Below are 18,196 nucleotides of genomic sequence, written 5' to 3'. Positions count from 1 at the left end.
CCCGGCGGAGGGGAAGGGGCTGGGCCGTAAAGTCTCGCGGGAGAGCGCGGGAGGCGGTTTGAAAGATGGCGGATGAGGTGGATCAGGTAAGCGGCCGCCCGCTGCCCTCAGGGCGGGAGGCGGCGGACGGGCCCTTCCTTGTTGCCAGCGGGTCCGCGCTCCCGGCGCCTCCCGCCTTCCCTCCGCGGGCCCGGGGAAGCCTCCGCGGCTGGCGGGGCGTAAGATGGAGGCAGGCTTTCGGCTGCCTAGCTGGGGCCGGGCGTACCTCCCGGCAAAGCCCCCGGCTTGGGCGGCCTTCTGAGGCGCAGCCCTCCGGGGAGAGCGCTTTCTGCGGGGAGTGACATTACTACACGGCCTCGGTCCTTGTGCCGCCGCCGGGGTTGTCGGGCAAGGCTCGCTTCAGGCCCGTTTCCCCAGGAACTGCCAGAGGAGGGAAATGGAGGAAGGCTACTGAGGAAAATACCCTTGGCTCTGCCTCACGGAGAAGGAAATTGGTAGCGTGCTGCAGGATATTCACAAAGATGTTCATGCATTTTAGCTGTGATCCTGAAAGTACACCTGTATTACAAAAAAGAGACCTCAGCCCGGTGTGCGTTCAGGCTTCTAACCTGCTTTGAGGCCTGGCATGAATGCTGTGTTGTTGAGCTAGGCCTTAAGGAGAGGTGTGTGTTTGGGGCAGTGTGTCACCCAGTTAACCGATGCGAGCTGGCAAAAATGTCAGCGTGTGTTTGGTTTTTCTAGCCTGTGCCATGTGTTGGCGCAGGTGTGGTGCTGGTTCATGCAGAGTAGGCTTTCTGCTGCTGCAGTATGGACAACGGTTGCTAGTAAGGAATATAGTTTATGCAACAGTATGTGTGAGGCATCATTTGCTGCAAACTAAACTGAAGTCTTTTAACTTATTTTGCTCAGGCTGGTGAACATCTGTAGGGTGGTAGTATCAGCTGCACTCAGGTTCAATAGGATGTGAAGGAATGATTTGGAGTATTTGCATCTATATTCTTAACTGTTTGTTTTCTGCATCTCACGAACGCTGAGGAATGAAAAAGTCACAGGCTTCTTCTGTAAAATTAACTTTTTTGATTTTATTTTTTTTAGCAACAAACAACAAATACTGTAGAGGAGCCACTTGATCTCATCAGGCTCAGTCTAGATGAGCGAATCTATGTCAAAATGAGGAATGACAGAGAGCTTAGAGGCAGACTACATGTAAGTAAAACTTTCAGAATGCTACTATGCTTATTCAGCTAAGCGCTAGGCATCCTTTTTTTCATGTACAACAGTCTGTTACACAAGCTTACCTGTAATATTCCATTGATTGTTTAAAAAAATCACTGTAAAAACACAAGTAACTATCTCATGGCTAAAAGTGCAGAAGTGGTTATAGAAGGTAGGTTAAAGATCATCTTAGTAACAAGGGCTGAACTGTTTCTCTTATCAAAAGTGTACTGTGATTGGTGGAAAAATCTAATTTGTTCAGTACTCTGTCTGCTATTAACTGCTTCTGTAGAGAGTCAAGAGATGTATTTTGTTTTTCTTGTCTCCTGAATGATACCAAGGAATTCATTCCGCAAGCAATAATGCTGCAGGCCTCTTCTTGTAAAGTACCCTGAGGTCTTAAGACTGAATTAAGACTGAGATTATCATAATCAAACAAGTATTGCTTAAGGCATACCCTATGAGGGTATGATGGGCATATGTACTCAGCTGGATTCTCTGCAAATCTCATTTGTCGAAGTGTTTTCCTCTGGGAGTGATAGGTCTCTTGATGAGACAGGTTTTTGCTTTCTATTAAGTCAGTCATCCTTCCTGAGTACTGTACTATGTTGGGGAAGAGAACCAGTTGCCCCATGTGTTAGGTGGACCTCAGCTCCTTTGGCAACACAAAGATGAGGAGAGATCCATAAGGCACACGTGTAGTTTGCATCGTGCTTCTGTAGGGTTTTTGGAATATGTGCTTATTTTAAATTTTTGTAGTATTATATGAATTAGAGCTTTTGTATCCTTTAAGATGGCCCCATGCAATCAATTCAGGGAGGCTGGACTGGCAGCAGAGAATGTGTAACTGGTTTAATGTTAATAAAGTGTGTCTGTCTCCGAGTTCTTGTATGTTTTCTCACTGAATGCTTCAGAGCTATTTCCTGAAAAAGCATTTCAGTAAATATAAATGTCTTCCCTTATTTTTATGTGGCAGAGTACTGGTTTGTTGACATTTGTTTGGAATTACAACTATAACTGATACTACTTTGTTTTGACATAGTTGTGTCTTTTCGTCAAAATCAGGCTAAACTAATTAATTATGTCTGAAATTCTTGCTAAAATTCTCATTTTAATAAGCTCATGTTTGAATTTTGGAAGAAATAATAAACTAACTTCATTCCTACAGGCATATGATCAGCACTTAAATATGATTTTGGGTGATGTGGAAGAAACTGTAACTACAATAGAGATTGATGAAGAAACCTACGAAGAGATTTATAAAGTAAGGATTTAGTGTATTTATCCCCATATAAAACTTTTTTTTAAAACTAAACTATGTTATATTGTTAAAGTAGCTTATTGCTGACTACTTTTTGAACCAAGATCTAACAGGAGTTTTGGGCAAATTGTTATGAAACTACAAATGATATCCAAAGACTTGGTGTTAGTTGTATTGATCTCTTCATCATGCCAGAATGTTGTATGTTTGAGCTTATATTTGTTGGATTTGTTTCTGGTGTTTTGTTATGATTGAATTTGGTCATATGCTTAGCAGATATGTTTTGTAAACTATGCTTTTGTAAATGTAAATTTTTCTTTCCTTCTTCATAGTCTACCAAAAGGAATATTCCGATGCTCTTTGTCAGAGGTGACGGCGTTGTGCTTGTAGCTCCCCCGTTGAGGGTTGGTTGAAGCAACAAAGGATTTAACCTTGTTGGAAAGTTTCAGGCTTTTGGACAATGGTTTGTGTTTCAATTGTGTCTCAAAATTTTGTATGTGTTTTTTATAGGATGTTTTTGTCTGCCCCTTTTGGGAAGGGGAACCAGTTTGTTTTGCAAAAGGTACATGTCAATTGAAGCAGTGTAAACCCAACCTGATTTTCTCAGAATTAATGTAACTGCTGTAAATTGACTGTCTTGTCACATTGGTAAAAGAATCCTTCATTTTTTCAATCTTGGCAATAGCGCTGTCTTAATTTTTTGTTTTAAATAAATTCGGTTTGTCTTTCAGATTTCACTTGTCATGTTTTTATGTTGAAGACGTTATTCTTATGTTTTACTATAGAGCTAATGCTATATTAAGTTGTAGTATGTAGCCTCACTTTCTGAGGAAAGAGTAACTTTTGTGTGTTTTGTTAATTTCTGTCCTTACTAATACCTGAGTCTTGCAGAGTGATGTTTGGGAGGGCAATACTATGTGAATCTACAGCAATATAATTTATGGCTTTTCTGTGTTCAAATTCTTGATGCATATCCTTGTAGCAGGCAAATAGTGTGTATATATATATATGCATCTTCCCCTTAAGATATGTAAAGAAGATGGGCTTATTCACAATGTTTTCAGATGTTTTTATTGTGGCTTTAACAGAGCTATGCTTTGCAAGGCCATAAGTAGAGACTGAGGTTGTTGCCTCTCATGCTGTTGAGTTGCCTGCTGTATGCATTCATTTCCCACTGTCGGTAGCCTGTTTCAGTTCTTGAATACACTAAACTCTGCTGAATGCTTAAGATGCTCATTGGTTATTTGCACTGAAGGTGCACTAGAACTCTGAATAAAGCTCTTTTTTAATATATACTTTCTCAGGCCCACCCTGTTTGCAATTTATTCACCTTCTTGTATGGAAAAAAAAAAGGCACTTACACTATGAAATGTTTTAATAAGTATGTTTGAAAGGCATATGAGAGATGTAGGTCTACACTGGGACATTTCTTACAGAGCTTGACTTGTGACTTGATAAACCTAATTTATTCTAGGTTATTAGGCATGCTCTGTAGGGTTAGCAAAAGCAGCTTGCCTTGGCACTTTCTCCTACAAGTAAAATCTTCATAACTTATGTCCATAGCTTGTGACAGTGGTGAGGAATGCAAGGTCTGCCTCGGTAAGCTCCAAGCTAGATTTTTCTTAAAGGAATATTAACTTTTTTGGCAGTAAAATATATACACTCAGAAGATGAATGTATACTTCATGCTCTTTGAAATACGGAAAGCAGGAACTGATACAAAATCTGCTCTGGCTTCTAGGTGGCATCCATACTCTGTAGTTCTCAAGCAATGTCCTCTAGTGTGAGGAAAATAGGAGTGATAGCTGAAGCTGAAATAGTGAAGCAATTGCTGAGAATTAGTGTGTTAGTAGCAATTACAGTCTTATGTTTTTAATCACGTGGAGACTTGCTACCATATTCCTTGCGCTTCGTTCTAGAAAGGACAAATAGCTCTACTTGTACACACACACACAAGAATGTTATCTTAAACCTGTGCACAATGCTGTTTTCATATATAGGTCCCTTGTATGCAAGTGAAAGAAGTCATCTGTACAACTTACTACTAAAAGATTATTTGAATGAAGTACAGGTATGCAGTGGCTTTGTAGCAGACTTCCCTCACTCTGCCATCCCTGCTTGAAGTTGGTCTGGGCTAGGATGAAAAAAATTTTCTGTGATTCCTGTCTCTTCCATTCCTAGCATGCTGTCTCTGCAAGAGTTAGCTCAGCAAGCATCAATTTCTGTTCCATGCGTACACAGCCCTTGATGTTGGAAGAACGCTGGTGATGCTGCAACTCTTCCCCTTCTGAAAGAGGGACAAGGATAACTGCACTGAGATCCTCTTTAGTCTATCTTATCTCATACCACTCTAGGAGGCCAAAATAAATGCTTGGGGGAGAGAGTAGAAATAGGTGAACACAGTGATAGTCCTACAGTTCCCAGGGATCTGCACATCTGGGAAAGGAGAGAGTATGTCTCACAACCTGAGGGATTTCTATTCCATTAATTAGTCTACATCCCTTTAGAAGACTAGTAAAGCCCCTTGCTATGTACTATTATGTATGTCACAGACTGAGTGTGTGTTCTCTGAACAAATGCTTCTGTTTTTGGCTTTGTCTGGTTTGGGCTTGGTTTTGAACTTGCTGCCTGTCACTTTCATGTGTGTGACAGACAATGTTGGCTTGGTGGTATTCAGAGATAGCAGAGTATATACATTTACTTTTCCATCTTTTCTACTCCTAATTATCCTTCAGTTTTCTCTTTTCCAGGTTGCAAAAAGATTTTCTATTTAATCATTTTTGATGAAAGCTGCTCCATTCCTTTTTGAACTATATGATTTTTGTATTGGAGGACTGAGATGATAAACAAAATGTTGGTACATCAGGAACTTCTGCCTTGATAAATTTTGGTGAATGTCTATTAATAACACTTGTTAGGTTCTCTGAGAATAAGAGCCATATTTGCCAGCATCTACCTGTTTGTCCAGTATTTCTATATTACAGAGTACCAGCACAGTTGAAAGAGGTCAGCTCACCTACATAGCTCACCTGAATCCCTGTAGAACTCTTAAAAATTGTCTCATTTGTTAACTTCTGTTTCTTTTAAAGCTTTAAGTGAGAGATTATGCATGGTGGCTGCTAACTCAATTATTGTTTAATTGATTTCTGGGGTGTTTACTGTCTGATTATAAAGATCTATTATTGTTTATGTTGCTGAAATGTCCAGCAGCATCTTTTTACTGACCCTCCAATTTGAAATGAGCTCTCCAGAGTGGGAGCCAGTCTAAGCTCCTCTATGATGAATGTGGATTAAAAACCCCATACATTTAAAAAACTATTCTGCAGTCTTGTCTCTTTCTTACTGTTCTGTCTATTCTTTGATCACCTGTTGGCTGTACTAACCCTTTTTCAAGATTCCTACTCCTGATGTGTTTGCAAAAGAATTTATCGTTAATTTTCCTTAAATAATTTCTCAAGATTTCTTAATTGCCTTTTCATATTGTCTTCTGGTTTTAGCCTGCCAGAATTTTTAATATTACTCAGCTTCTTGAAGCTTGCGTCTTTATTTCTAGTAGCTTTTTATAGACTCTAGTAGCCTTCTAGTAGTTTTTAGCCTTTGGACTGCATCTTCTTGATATGTGGCAGAGGAATTTCTCAATGTATTGCCTTTAAAGAATTTCTGTTCTGCCTGCAAACATTTGACTCTCAGCAGCTTCTTTTAACAAGATTTTTTTATGTAATTCCCTTTTTCAGAAGTGCTGTTATAGTTGGACCTCTGGTGTCTTACTGCTTTTGTGACAATGTCAGCTGCCTGTGAAATTTGTGTGGACTTGTGAAAGTAACTTTTGAATCTCTAACTCGCGTAGGACGCTAGATGGTGCTGCATTTCCTCAAATTCAAGCTTGGTTGGCTTTGCCTGACTGCTGTATGTAGCCTGTGTCAACAGGCTCTGTAGTTGTACAATTAGTAATTTGTTTTTAATTAGGATGGCACTTGTTGACAGTTTTAAATTAACTCTGCTGCTCACCCATAAGTAAAGATCAAAATATGTTTTGATGTTTATGTAGGCACAGGCCAAGCCCCCAAAAGAGTTAAAGTAGAACAGTATGTGTGCCTTGCATTGTCAGATTTTAAAATGCACCAACTCCAGACTAGCAGCTTTGCTAGTAGCGTTAGCTGAAGAATTAGGCCATATAGAATAAATTGTGGTTAACCACTTTGCTGCTAAACACTGCTTGGAGAAGAACAGCACATTGTTGTGTGTGGTATACAAGGCTGCTTCTGCACCCACTGATTCAAGTGCTAGTTGTATGGCTGTCCAATAATTTCACTGGAGAACTTCATTGCAGTTAAAATTCAGCAGGGGGAACACCCTGCACTTGTGAATGTATGTACATTAACTCCTGAAGTGACAAATATTTTAGTTTATTTCAAGTCACCAACACTGTTGCCTTTTTTGAACTCACAGAAATAGATTTTGATCCAGTCTACATATTTGAACAAGATAGAATTTTGTTCTAGGTCATGTAAGGTTTGGGGGGGATGGTTTTTTTTCAAGTTGAACAGAGATTACGTTATGTGTCTCATTCCTATTCCACAGCACAGGACAAGCCCAGGATTTGGATAATAGGTTATAGTAAGACTTGAGCAGTGTGAGCAATGGCAGACTGCTGCGGAGACTCAGGGTTGGAAAAGCAGAACAGTATTGATCATGTTGGGAGCTCTGCAACAACACTGTCTCCTCTTGGTGCTTCTGTTCTTGTTCTGTACGCACTGGAAATCTATAATTTGAAATATTTAAGAGAAGGAAGCTTGTAAGCACTTAGAATTCTTATTAGACCTGTAGCACTGGGAAGGGAGCTGCTTCAGTGCAAATGACAAATGTTGTGCATTGTTTTTTGGACTGATGATGACATGTACAGAAAATCCCATCAGGCTTATTAAGGTTTAAGGCATTCATGCCAAGATCATTGATGGGCTGAATACATCATTACTGAGGGTGTAGGACTCCCATGTTTCTAAACAGGAAGCTGCTTTCATATACTAAACAAAGAATGGGAAAGAAAAATAGAAAGTTCTACAGAAAATTGAAGCACAGTGTCCAAGCCAGCCTTTTTTGGGGGGGGGGGGGGGAAGAATGGGGGGAAGGAAGAGAATAGATGATGTGGGTTGGAGCGGAAAACAAGAACCACTGACGGAAAAAGATGTAGTCAGAAACCCTGTTTGAGTGAATTTTTTTCATTGTTACCCAAATTAGTTTGAATGGAAGAGTGGCCCACTCCCAAATTTTGGAAACCTAGGCCAAAAAGCCTATTTAGTTTTACAATGGCATTTGATTGGTTTATGACGTGACTGCGTGCAACAACAAGGGACTAGGCTTGCTGACTGTCTGTGTGGGTGGACAAACTGTTGCAGAAAACACTGCACAAACCTTAGGAAGAGTTGGGTAATGACTGATCATGAAGGGCGCTTTTAGCAAGGTTTTCCTCTGTATGGTACATGGTAAACACGGAGATTTACTCAAGGTGCATAGGGAAACTTTGGAAGAGATCAGAATATTCCAATGTAAGCACATTTTGTGAATTAGAAGGATGTTATTTGATTGAGAGTATGTACAGTGTTCCTTAGTCTTAGACATTTTTGTATTCTGAAAGTATGGGATAGCATAAACCTTAAATGGAAAAGATACAATTTTCTTATTTGTGAAAATAATAAAGTATTCATGTAGCAAAATAGTTCTTGAAAACTGCTATAGTTACAGAAATTCCAGTAAGCCTAAACTGTGTTATATATTTAGATCATAAAGTATATTTAATACCTCAGGTAATTGATACATTTCCAGTTTCTCTTTTTTTTTTCTCTAGGTTTAGAACCATTTTTTTAATTAATTGTCTGATAGAGACCTATGCTTTATGCATCTGTGCTGGCTAAACATGATGCTCTTTGATCACAGTCTGTTGGTTCTTGTCACCCAAAGCCCACATCAGTACATAGTTGCTCTCTTCAGTGGGTGATCTAGTGTTCTAGACTGTTTCTAGATGATTTGAGCAAGGAACTACACCAATGTCTTTAAACTGTTTGACAAGCAGAAGCCTCAATTCCATAAACGCTGTTGTGGTAATGGATCAATTTTAGCCTCTAAAGGAGACCTTAGTGCTGCAGGCACCTTAGTCCTGTTCCTTTTTCACAGCACTCAGCTGTTGCATAGAAAGGTTATAATCTTTATTGGTAAGGAGGCTGGCAAAACCTTTGCTAGCAATGGCACAGTTTATTGAGTGATTCATAGTCTGATCACTACCTAATAGAGCTCACAGCTGTGGCACTTCTGCTACAGTAAATTTTCATTTGCTCTTCTCGAATCTGCTAAACTGTTGAGCAGTAAAACCTCTAGTTCTGTGTAAATCATTGCATCAAATACGTATGTCACTTAATGCTAATCAGGGTGAAATGCTGCATAAAATTTTGACTGAGGAAGTCACATACTCCCTTCCCCAATCCATTCTACGGAAATCCCAAAGAGCTTTCATGAAAGCAGACTTTTTCCTTTTAAAAAGAAGAAAGTATGTTGCTCTAAATTGAAGTTAAAGTTTGTAAAAATATTAAGCATAAAGCCTATGGTTGGCATAATTGAATGCATTACTGAATTCTTCCAGAGCCTTCAAACTTAAGTGGCAGGGAAAAAATTTGAAACAAGTAAACGGTGCTCCAAATCTTGATTTCTTTAAATAACCTCTGCAACAGATGACTGTAGCTTTGTCATTCATCCTTAGCATATAATTGCTCTGATTAAGTTGGCTTTTTTATGCTGTAAAGGTGACACAGGCTAGGGAGACCTAATTACCTTTTTTGCAGGAGGTAACTGTTACTAGTTCATCTTGTGCTGTAGGTGGTGTGTTAAAGCAGTGTGTTGTAATTTGTTCCGTAGCACCTATATTTAGTACTTTTTAGTGAAACAGTTGCTTCCCTCAACTGCCCAGATGTTGCATTCCAGTGGTTAGCAGAAGTCTGAGGAAGAAATGAGATATCAACAGATAACATCTGAGAGCTAATTTGATTTGTTCTACATTTGTAATGCATTCCTCCGAGCTAAATTCTTGTTGACTGAAGTGCTGCTTATAAAAGGCAAGAGATCCAAAGCTCTGCTGCAACCCAGGAGAATACACTATAGTTAAAAAGAACACAACTCTTGATTTTTTTTTTTTTTTATACCAAATCTTCTGATTGTTATTGCTTCCTGTTGGTGTAATTCAAATATTGAGTTGTTTCTGTACTAATGCAGTCCTACCCATGAAGCACAGACTCTAATCTTAGTACCAGCTAACGGAGAGTTTCCTTGTGATTAAATGTTAAGTCTTTACAACTTTTGTCCTGCAGTCATTCCCTGAAAACCAACCTAAATCCAGCAATGCTATATGCATGCAGCTTCCAGATAAACAACATTCTGTGGGTAACGCAAGAGATCTGTCCGCTGTACTCAATCCTAAAGCCAGCTGTCAGCTATTTTTTCTTTCTTGAGGCAGTGTGATGCCTATACAATGATTTTTTTTCCCTCTCGTGCAGTCTCATGAGTTAAGGAGAAATATTTTACATGTTGTGTTTCAGGTGTTGAATATGAAGTTTACTGTGTAATTTTCCATTACTTCTGTTTTCCTCTGACTTTTAGTAATGTTGTCCCACAGAAAGGTTATGAGGTTTCATTCTTGTGAAGGGCTTTGACATCTCTGGGATGAAACTTCACGGACAGGCATTTCTCTGTCTTATTCTTATCTTTCTGGTACCAGTCTTGATACACAGCTCTGAAAAGAGTGTAAGCACTGTTCTTTGACTGGCACAGCTGCACAGAAAAGACAGTCACACAGAAATAGTGGTATCATCACACAACAGAGATCTACTGGTTCTTGAACCAGTGTCTTTTCTACTGCCTGGATTCTTTCAGTACAGTTTTGTCTCATAATCTTTATTTCTTTTTTGAAACGGGTGCAAGCTATACATCTGATTCAAGTGACTCATTTGATTACAAAAAAGTACATTTTAAGGATATAAACAAAAGCACTGACCAAATCTCCCTTGCATTTTCCTTCTTTTGTAGCCTATAGCTAGTTAAGTTGTCAGCTTCAAGAATATACTCTGTTCTTTACCGACTGACAGGGTTTTTTCATTTCTCTTCTGTTCTCCTCTAACTAGAATTTAGGGGATTTTGTAAACAAAAAAGCAATCTTAAACATCAGTGAACACTTAAACATCTACATGTTGATGAAGCTTCTGTAGACACTGTTGATCTCATAGAAGACATATCAGTAAAGTTGGCGTTAGTGGACATCATCTGCCACATCAAGCAACTCTGAAACTTTTTAAACTACAGTTACAAACTGCAGTTGCAGTTTTGATCTTGTGATAATCTCAACACACCAGTAGGAGAAATGTCAGGTATGTGACTTCTTTTTTCAAAAATGCCTATTCTTATCAGCTATTTCATAAAGAAGTGCAACCATGTAAGGAAGCATTTAACTTCCAGCCTGTGCATCCTTTGAACTAATTGTCCACTCGTTTTTTTTGTTTAGTGTAAACCTTGCCTGTGGCATTAGCAGTTGCATTGTGCTAAAGTTAGTCATTAATCCCTAGGATTTTTATTTCTGATTAAATGATGGCTGAATATCTAAAGCCACAGAGATCTGCTTTCAAAAAGTATATCAAAATGTTTGAAAAGTTTTTTTTGAGTCTGGCTCCAAAATTTTCAATGTCCAGAGATGTAACATATATGTAGTCTTTGTAGTATTTTCTTCTTCTAGCTGGAGATGAACCCCCTTCCTGCATTGCTCTGCTCAGGGATATTCTAGTCTTGGAGGAAACCTGATTTTGTGTTTCCACTCTTGAAACCTGCTGTTACAGCACTGCTTGAGTTCTCTTCTCCTGCAAGCCTAGCTGATAGGTGCAAGTCTGTGACGGATGAGAGAGAATTTCCAGGAATTAAGTTTTTCAGTGCTTGCTTATAAAAATGCTTGCAGGGCCTAAGTAGGAATTGTTTGCAGTGTCTGAGCAGCTTGGGGAACTGACACAGCTAGTATGTGTAGCTTTAACCTGAATCAATTCTCCAGTCAGTTCAGGGAACAGCAGCTGCTTAAGCCAGCACTGCAATTGGGGAAAAGTGTTCATTAAGCTACTGCTTAAAGTAACATCAGAGTCCCCTTAGTGAAGAGTGGAGGTTTCAGAGTCCCCTCTTTAGCTTGTTAGTACTGGTATGAAGCAGGAATGTGTACAAGAGAGTTCAGAAGAACTGAACATGGTGGGAATTGTGGTCTCAAAAAAGAATTCCGAGGGGGTATATGGAAGGTATCTCTACTCATCATACTTAGCCTGTTAAAGGTTTAGACTTTTTAAAAAACCAAACATAAAACCCCTCAGCTCAACATGTGACATTTAAAAGACTATGTTCAATTGAAATTTGAGATGAATGTTCAATAAGTTCTTTGGGTTTTTCCTTCACCAGAATATACTCACCCATGTCTTATACAGCATAATTGTGAGATTCCTATACAGAGAGGTTGTAAACAGAGCATGAAAATATATGATGCAAGTAGCCAATTTGCCTTGAGCAGTTTTTTTTCTTCTGCAGGGCCCTGTTGCATAACTGTTCCCTTCAGTCTGGCTGTAGTGTTTTATGGGCTGGATGGTTACGTGAGAAACTAATCAGAACATTTTCTACTTCTAAGGACTAGGAATTTCTGGAGAAATCTGGAAGTTCTGCATTTAGTAATAGCATCCAGAGAAGCAAGGGTTAATTTCTGTAGGATTCCTTCCCAGAGTTTTCTCCAAATAAATATTCTTTGTTAAGTTGGGAATAAACTTAGTAACTTAGTATTTTGTGTCCTTTGAGCAGTAACTTTGGAACAAGAGGTTTTGTCTTATCTCTTTTTTTTTTTTTTTTTAAATGTTCTGCTGTTCTAGGGAGTTGTGTAGGGTGACTGCTAATCCTTGGTGTGTGTCTATGAGTAGCAGAAGCAATTGCTGCAGGTCATGCTGACCTCGGGCTAGGTTCCTTTTGTTTTCACGTTGCTTATTAGTTACCTTTCTAATCCAACATCCTTTGTTTCAGACAGAAAGCCATTGCAAGAATGCAGTAGCAAGGGAAGGAGGAATGCTTCATTCATAAATCTGAGAGCATTTACAAAGGAGGCTATAAATTATTATCTAATTTCTTTCATCTGAAGAAAAGCAAGCAGGATATTGCAATTAAACATTTTGTTCAAGATTGCATGCTAAGACCATGGCAGAACTGCAAATAGGGTACATTGCTGTTCTCTGTAAAGGGTCTTTTAAATCCTAGGGCTCAGTAATGCAGGCTGGACCATGAGTACATGGAGCATTTTTTCCACTATTATACTGGTAACATGGAGGAAGCTGGTACTGGAGGAGGAATTAAACCAAACCTACAGGCTAAAATTTAGTTTCCTTCCACACATAATGCAAATAAAAGTAAGTAATGTTAGCAGAAAATAAGTTTGTTTTAAGATTTCTATGTGGGTTTAATGCTAAAGATGAAAAGATGAAAATATATTTTTAAGTGTGAGTCTTAAAAAAAAAAAAAATCTATCCTGAATAACTCAATCTCTTTCTCTACAGAAAGCTGATAGTGGTTGATCATACTGCTGTAAAGTTCAAGTCAACAAAAGGTAACTCAAAAGACAGAATAGAATGCTAGGCTAAGAAATGAGATGCTATCCTCAGATTTGGGAATAAGAAATTACAAATTTATTCTAGTCCTTTCTTATTCTGTTGCCACAGCTAAATAACTTGGGTGTCATTAGCACAACCGATACTTGTATGAGGACTTTTGTACTGGTGGCTCTGGATCTACACTAGGCAGTAAACTGACTTGATTGTAACTCTTGGCATGTAAACTCTTTGTCTCTGCATTTCAGTCAGTTCTTAGCTATTTCACAGATATATTGAGAACTTATCTGTAACATTTTTTAATAGTAAGATACTATATCTGTATTAATTATTGCTTTCCACTGGCAATCTGGGGAGGTTGATTATGCTATGAGATCTGTTCCTTAGGGTTATGCCGTGAAGTCCTGTAAAGGTATTACGGAGATACAGTTGCAACTGCATTTATTCAAGATTCATTTTTCTAACACTCCTTGTTAATTTAACACTGGGTCATATGATATAAATTACCTACTATGAAAATTCCCTTGTTTATGTGAAACTTTGTATGACTTGATTCCTTGCTGTCTTTTCAGACATCTTTACAACCAAGCATATACTCAATTTCTAAATGATTTTTGTTGTGTATCATTGAATTTGGTGAGGTAGGAGGGAAATGCACTTCATTTGTATTTAGTGACTTGTAAGTATTAGCATAGGACATACATGAGAATGCATTTCATCAAGAATCAGCAAATATATACACTGTCAATTACTAACTTGTGAACAAGAAGCAGCCCTGTGGAAACTGTGCCGGTTATGTAAGTTGCACCTAGGTCTCATCATCTTGAAATCCAAACTCAGCCCCCCATTGCCCAAGTACTTAAGGGTACAGCAAGCTGGGAGCCTCCTCAATTGTGGCATGACAGTATGGCTCATGGAAGGTACAGGCCCTAGCATGTGATATGTGTAAGGTCGGAGCAAGATGGAGCGCTGCATGTTGAGATCCTATAGTCTCTGTGGGCTGTACCTCAGGGTGCTGAAGATGAAAGCTTCAACAGTGTGAAGCTCTGCGTGGGCTGTGTTTGGCCCACAGGCTATGTTCACCATCCCTCGTGTTCACTGGAATGCAGAACTTTCCAGCCTAATACAGATTGTGTTTGGTTTTTTAACTGTTAAATAAAATAGAACTTGTAATTATCTGACCCTAAGTGGGAGTCACTTAAAATGCATTAGTTGAGGCCAAAGGAATTTCCATTTCGCCAATGGCTCATGCTAACCCTCATTCTAAGTTCTATGTTGAGAAACCTCCAACTTAACTGCAGATGAACTGTCTTCACTGGCATGATGTTGCTCAGGTTGATGCCAGGCATTCTCACTTTAGACTCAGGCTTTTACACAGTAACCCTGCATATCCCTTGGGTACACTTTTACTCAAGTGTGAACTCCCCACTTAGCTCTGTGCCACACTTGAATCTTGAGGCTGAATTGATAAACCGCAGTACCCCAGTTTATCCTCCATGGCTTCACCAAGAAGACTTAAATTCTGAATGAGTATTACTTTTTAGAGAAATGAGGCAAGCAGTTGAGAAGAGCCTTGAAGCTTGACAAGATAACCTCTCTAAAATAAACCAGAATTCACTGGTTATTTGGATTACAGAGTGCAGTGTCAAATAATTTTCAACAAGGGTTCAGACCATGAAATTTGTCTCTGGTAGACTCCAGCTTCTTCAGCGTACTGTGACGGTAGCTTCATCCTTCTGTGCTCTGTAAAGAGTGTCTCTCCATATATGTTAAGAAGTCCCTTTGAAGGTGGATGGGAATTCATTTTTAAAAGTTGGTGTTTGATACTCAAAATTTCTACTGATTTTGGCAAAATATTCTGTCTCAGATGTAATGTTCCATTCAAATCTGTAGGTGACAATGTACAGTTTGGGTTTAGATGAATGCAAGCATCTGCCTATCTCATCTTCCAGACCAAGGAAATACAAGGAGGCCTTGTCTTTTTCTTGTGCTTACAGAAAGCATCTACAAAGGTGATGAGGCGTAAAGAGCAATAATAATAAAAAATATTCTTAATATGGGATTATGTGAATGACCAGATGCAATGGAGGAAGGAAAACTGTATGTGTGCAGCAGTTCTGCCTTGGCTAGCCTTGTGGCCTTAATGACTTGATGATCGGGGTGGGGGGGGGTAGTATTTTTCCTGTTTTTTTCTTGGAACTTCTCCTGATCAATAGACTTTCCAATAGTTACATGATGGAATGACAAAAATGGTCCTGTTTCCTAAGAACTGTCTCTGGTGGCAAAGTTTTTAAAGGTCTAGGAGTTTCCCTATTGTATTTAATGGGGCCTTTGGCTCATAAACACATTAAACAAAGAAACAATAGATCCCTAGGGGAATTTTAAAAGCTGAAGTGTAGGAACTTCAATAATATTATGAGGACCTAATATGTCTGATGTGGGAACTTAAATCTGAGGCAAGAATTATGAAAAGAATGTTCGAAGTGAAGATTTAATTACATGATTTATTGTTAATTGTTTATTATTATATATACAGTGCCAGGGGCACTCCTGGTGCTTTACAGATGATTACAGAATAGCAATTCCCAGATCAAAGATCTTGATCATGCAATCTTTATTCGTGTAAATAGTCCCCATGGTGCCTGATCTTGTTCCATGTTAAAACTCAGTAATTCCCCCCCCCAACACAGCCCATCATAGACAATTAAAAGAACTTCAGCAAGAGAACTCTGATTAATTATCCTCCCCAGAACACTGAATATTTTGGTGCCATATATTGTATGGATAAAAGATATCTATTGTGTTTCAGCAAACCTCACATTTTTTTGCAGCTTTAATTCTTAATTACAGTGTCAGCAAACATTAAGATTATTTCCATGATAGAAGCAGCTTATTTCTGGAAGAAAAAAGTCCACTGGCTTGTCCCCATATGTTTCAGACCCTGTTGATTTAATGGAGTCAATTTACTTGCATGTAATTGTTCCCTCAGTGACCAGTATAGAAAGTTTCACCTTCAAAGACAGATGCTAAGCGTGAAATACTCCTGCGAGCTATGCAGATGCTGAAATCTCTATTTGCAGAAGGTTCTTCTTTTCTTTGTTTTGTCCTGTGACACTTTGCACTCCGCTGGAAATGCCACCAATGAGCAATGCACTTAGATGGTTTTCTTATTCTTCAGCTGAAATGGCTGTTGTTTATCCACTGGGTTGCTGTAGGCAGCCACAGAAGTGAACACAGCTTGTGCGGCCATCTTTTGGCTTATGTCTTTGAGGCATAACAGCTCTGGTGGGGAGAGATTGAGGCGATTGTGCGCAGAAGGCAAAGGAAGCTTTTTTTTTAAATCCATCTGTTACAGGATTTTAATACAGCTTTTTGCAATATACTGTCCCATTCTCTAAAAGCAGTGGCATTTAACACAGAGAAAGGTATTCTGGCTAGTGATGTGTGTTGATCTACATGCCTAAGATTCTAGTATAGTGATCAGGATTCAGATTCCTATCTGAATATCGTTGGTCTAGACAGTGGGTAGGGGGTATTGCTAGAGGAGGCAGTTTGGATGATACCCAATATTGCTTGCTCTTAAACACTTTTTTTTTCCTTTCAAGGTTGTGTTTAGTCATTAAGATTTAAACAGTCTAAGGTGTCATATAATTACCCAGGATGTTAATGAAGTCTAGTACTTAGTGCAGGAATGAGCACTGCTCTGGCCAGTAGCTGGATGGCACTGACCAATTTTGTGGTTACAGCTAATAAAAAATAAAAGCTAACTTTTTCATGCAACTTCTAATTACGTTTAGAAACTTACTGCCATGAGATGGTGTGGAGGTCAGAAGTCTATGTAGGTTAAAAATGGGACTAGAGTACTTTATGGAGGGTAGGTCCATTTGTGTCTGTTAAACACAATAGTTCTGGTGTGATCTCTCAGTCCTAAACCGTTGATTGCTGGAGAGTAGGAGGATGTCCCTGGGGAAGAATTGCTCTGCATACACACCCTGTTTCTTATACTCTTTACCTTACTGTTGAAAACAATGCAGTCGGCTAAAGGGAGCTGTCACCTGGCTCAGGGTGATTGTTCTTACATTCTCATGTGTTCCAGGTTCTTGGAAGCTTCTGATTTCAGACTCTATAGTGTGGCTCATAGCATTATTAATTGCCCTTGTATTGTATTCATAGCCACACAAGCTTTCCTAAACTCCCTAACTCCTGTCTCAGCATGCCTAGGGCTGAATTCTCCAGAAGGGCTGGTCTGTAGTTGCTACCAATTCTACAAATAAATTTCTGACTCCCCTGAATCAATGACAAACCTTCAGAGGGTCTGGTGATTCACTGCAGTCGTGGATCCCTCCGCGATTGCTCAGATTCAGCAGCAAATGAATGCTAACTAACCTTCACGGCTCCCTTCTAGCTCACTTTTAAATGCTTTGGCAATAAGCAGTTTTGGTATGCAAAGTTGAAGTATGGCTATGAAGTGATTTACTTAAGGTACAAGTGAAGGAATTGTGAATCAGAATTAGGATTATCAAGACACAGAATGTCAAGTTTCTGGCCAAATAATATAACAGCACTTTTGAAGGGCTTCTAAACCATGTAATATTACATTAAGGTTCAACTTTACAGTCACAGGCAGGTTTGGCTGTCAGCAGAAGACTTATCCCTGCCTTTCCCTCTGTATTCCCCCTTTTCTTTTCTTGAGCGATCACAGTTCCCAGTCTAACATATTAGCAAAGACTGCAGCTAATTTTAGTTTATGTGACTAAAACAAGCTATATTGCGTGGTAATTGAACAGGACTATGTATACCATTCAGTCCTCCTTGTTGTGAGACCAGTGAACTCTGGCATAAAAATGGTGTAAACAGATGGGAATGGTAACTGCTTCAGCTCCCACAGCTACATCCACCTCTGATCGTAAGCCAGAGACCTTACGGTGCAAAATCATTTGGGAGTGGGGCAGACTCATCCCATAGGTCGGATACAGCCTGTAGGCTGTCACTTTCTCTGATCTAGACAGCCGTGGTATTCGAGTCTAGTCAGAAGGCCCCTAAACATGCTAATTTTTGTTATTTATTC

At 39.2% G+C, this 18,196-nt stretch overlaps 1 protein-coding gene across 1 annotated transcript; it reads left to right on the top strand.

Annotated features, from left to right (window-relative positions):
- Window positions 1-5: 5 nt before the first annotated feature.
- LSM3 (LSM3 homolog, U6 small nuclear RNA and mRNA degradation associated) lies at window positions 6-3,208 on the top strand. Its single transcript, XM_075052600.1, has 4 exons — window positions 6-86; window positions 1,096-1,206; window positions 2,384-2,479; window positions 2,809-3,208. Exons 1-4 carry the CDS (start codon window positions 66-68, stop codon window positions 2,887-2,889), a joined length of 309 nt encoding a protein of 102 aa, XP_074908701.1. The 5' UTR covers window positions 6-65; the 3' UTR covers window positions 2,890-3,208.
- The last annotated feature ends 14,988 nt before the right edge of the window (window positions 3,209-18,196 follow it).

This window comes from Buteo buteo, chromosome 21 (assembly GCF_964188355.1).
Source record: "Buteo buteo chromosome 21, bButBut1.hap1.1, whole genome shotgun sequence".
Taxonomy (NCBI): domain Eukaryota; kingdom Metazoa; phylum Chordata; class Aves; order Accipitriformes; family Accipitridae; genus Buteo; species Buteo buteo.
Note: the sequence above shows the minus strand (reverse complement) of the source record. Positions and strands in the feature narration are given on the sequence as shown.

Coding starts and splice junctions, on each gene's coding strand:
- LSM3 (XM_075052600.1), top strand. CDS start 66: ATGGCGGATGAGGTGGATCAG. Junction 87..1,095: donor TGGCGGATGAGGTGGATCAG/GTAAGCGGCCGC, acceptor TATTTTTTTTAG/CAACAAACAACAAATACTGT. Junction 2,480..2,808: donor CCTACGAAGAGATTTATAAA/GTAAGGATTTAG, acceptor CCTTCTTCATAG/TCTACCAAAAGGAATATTCC.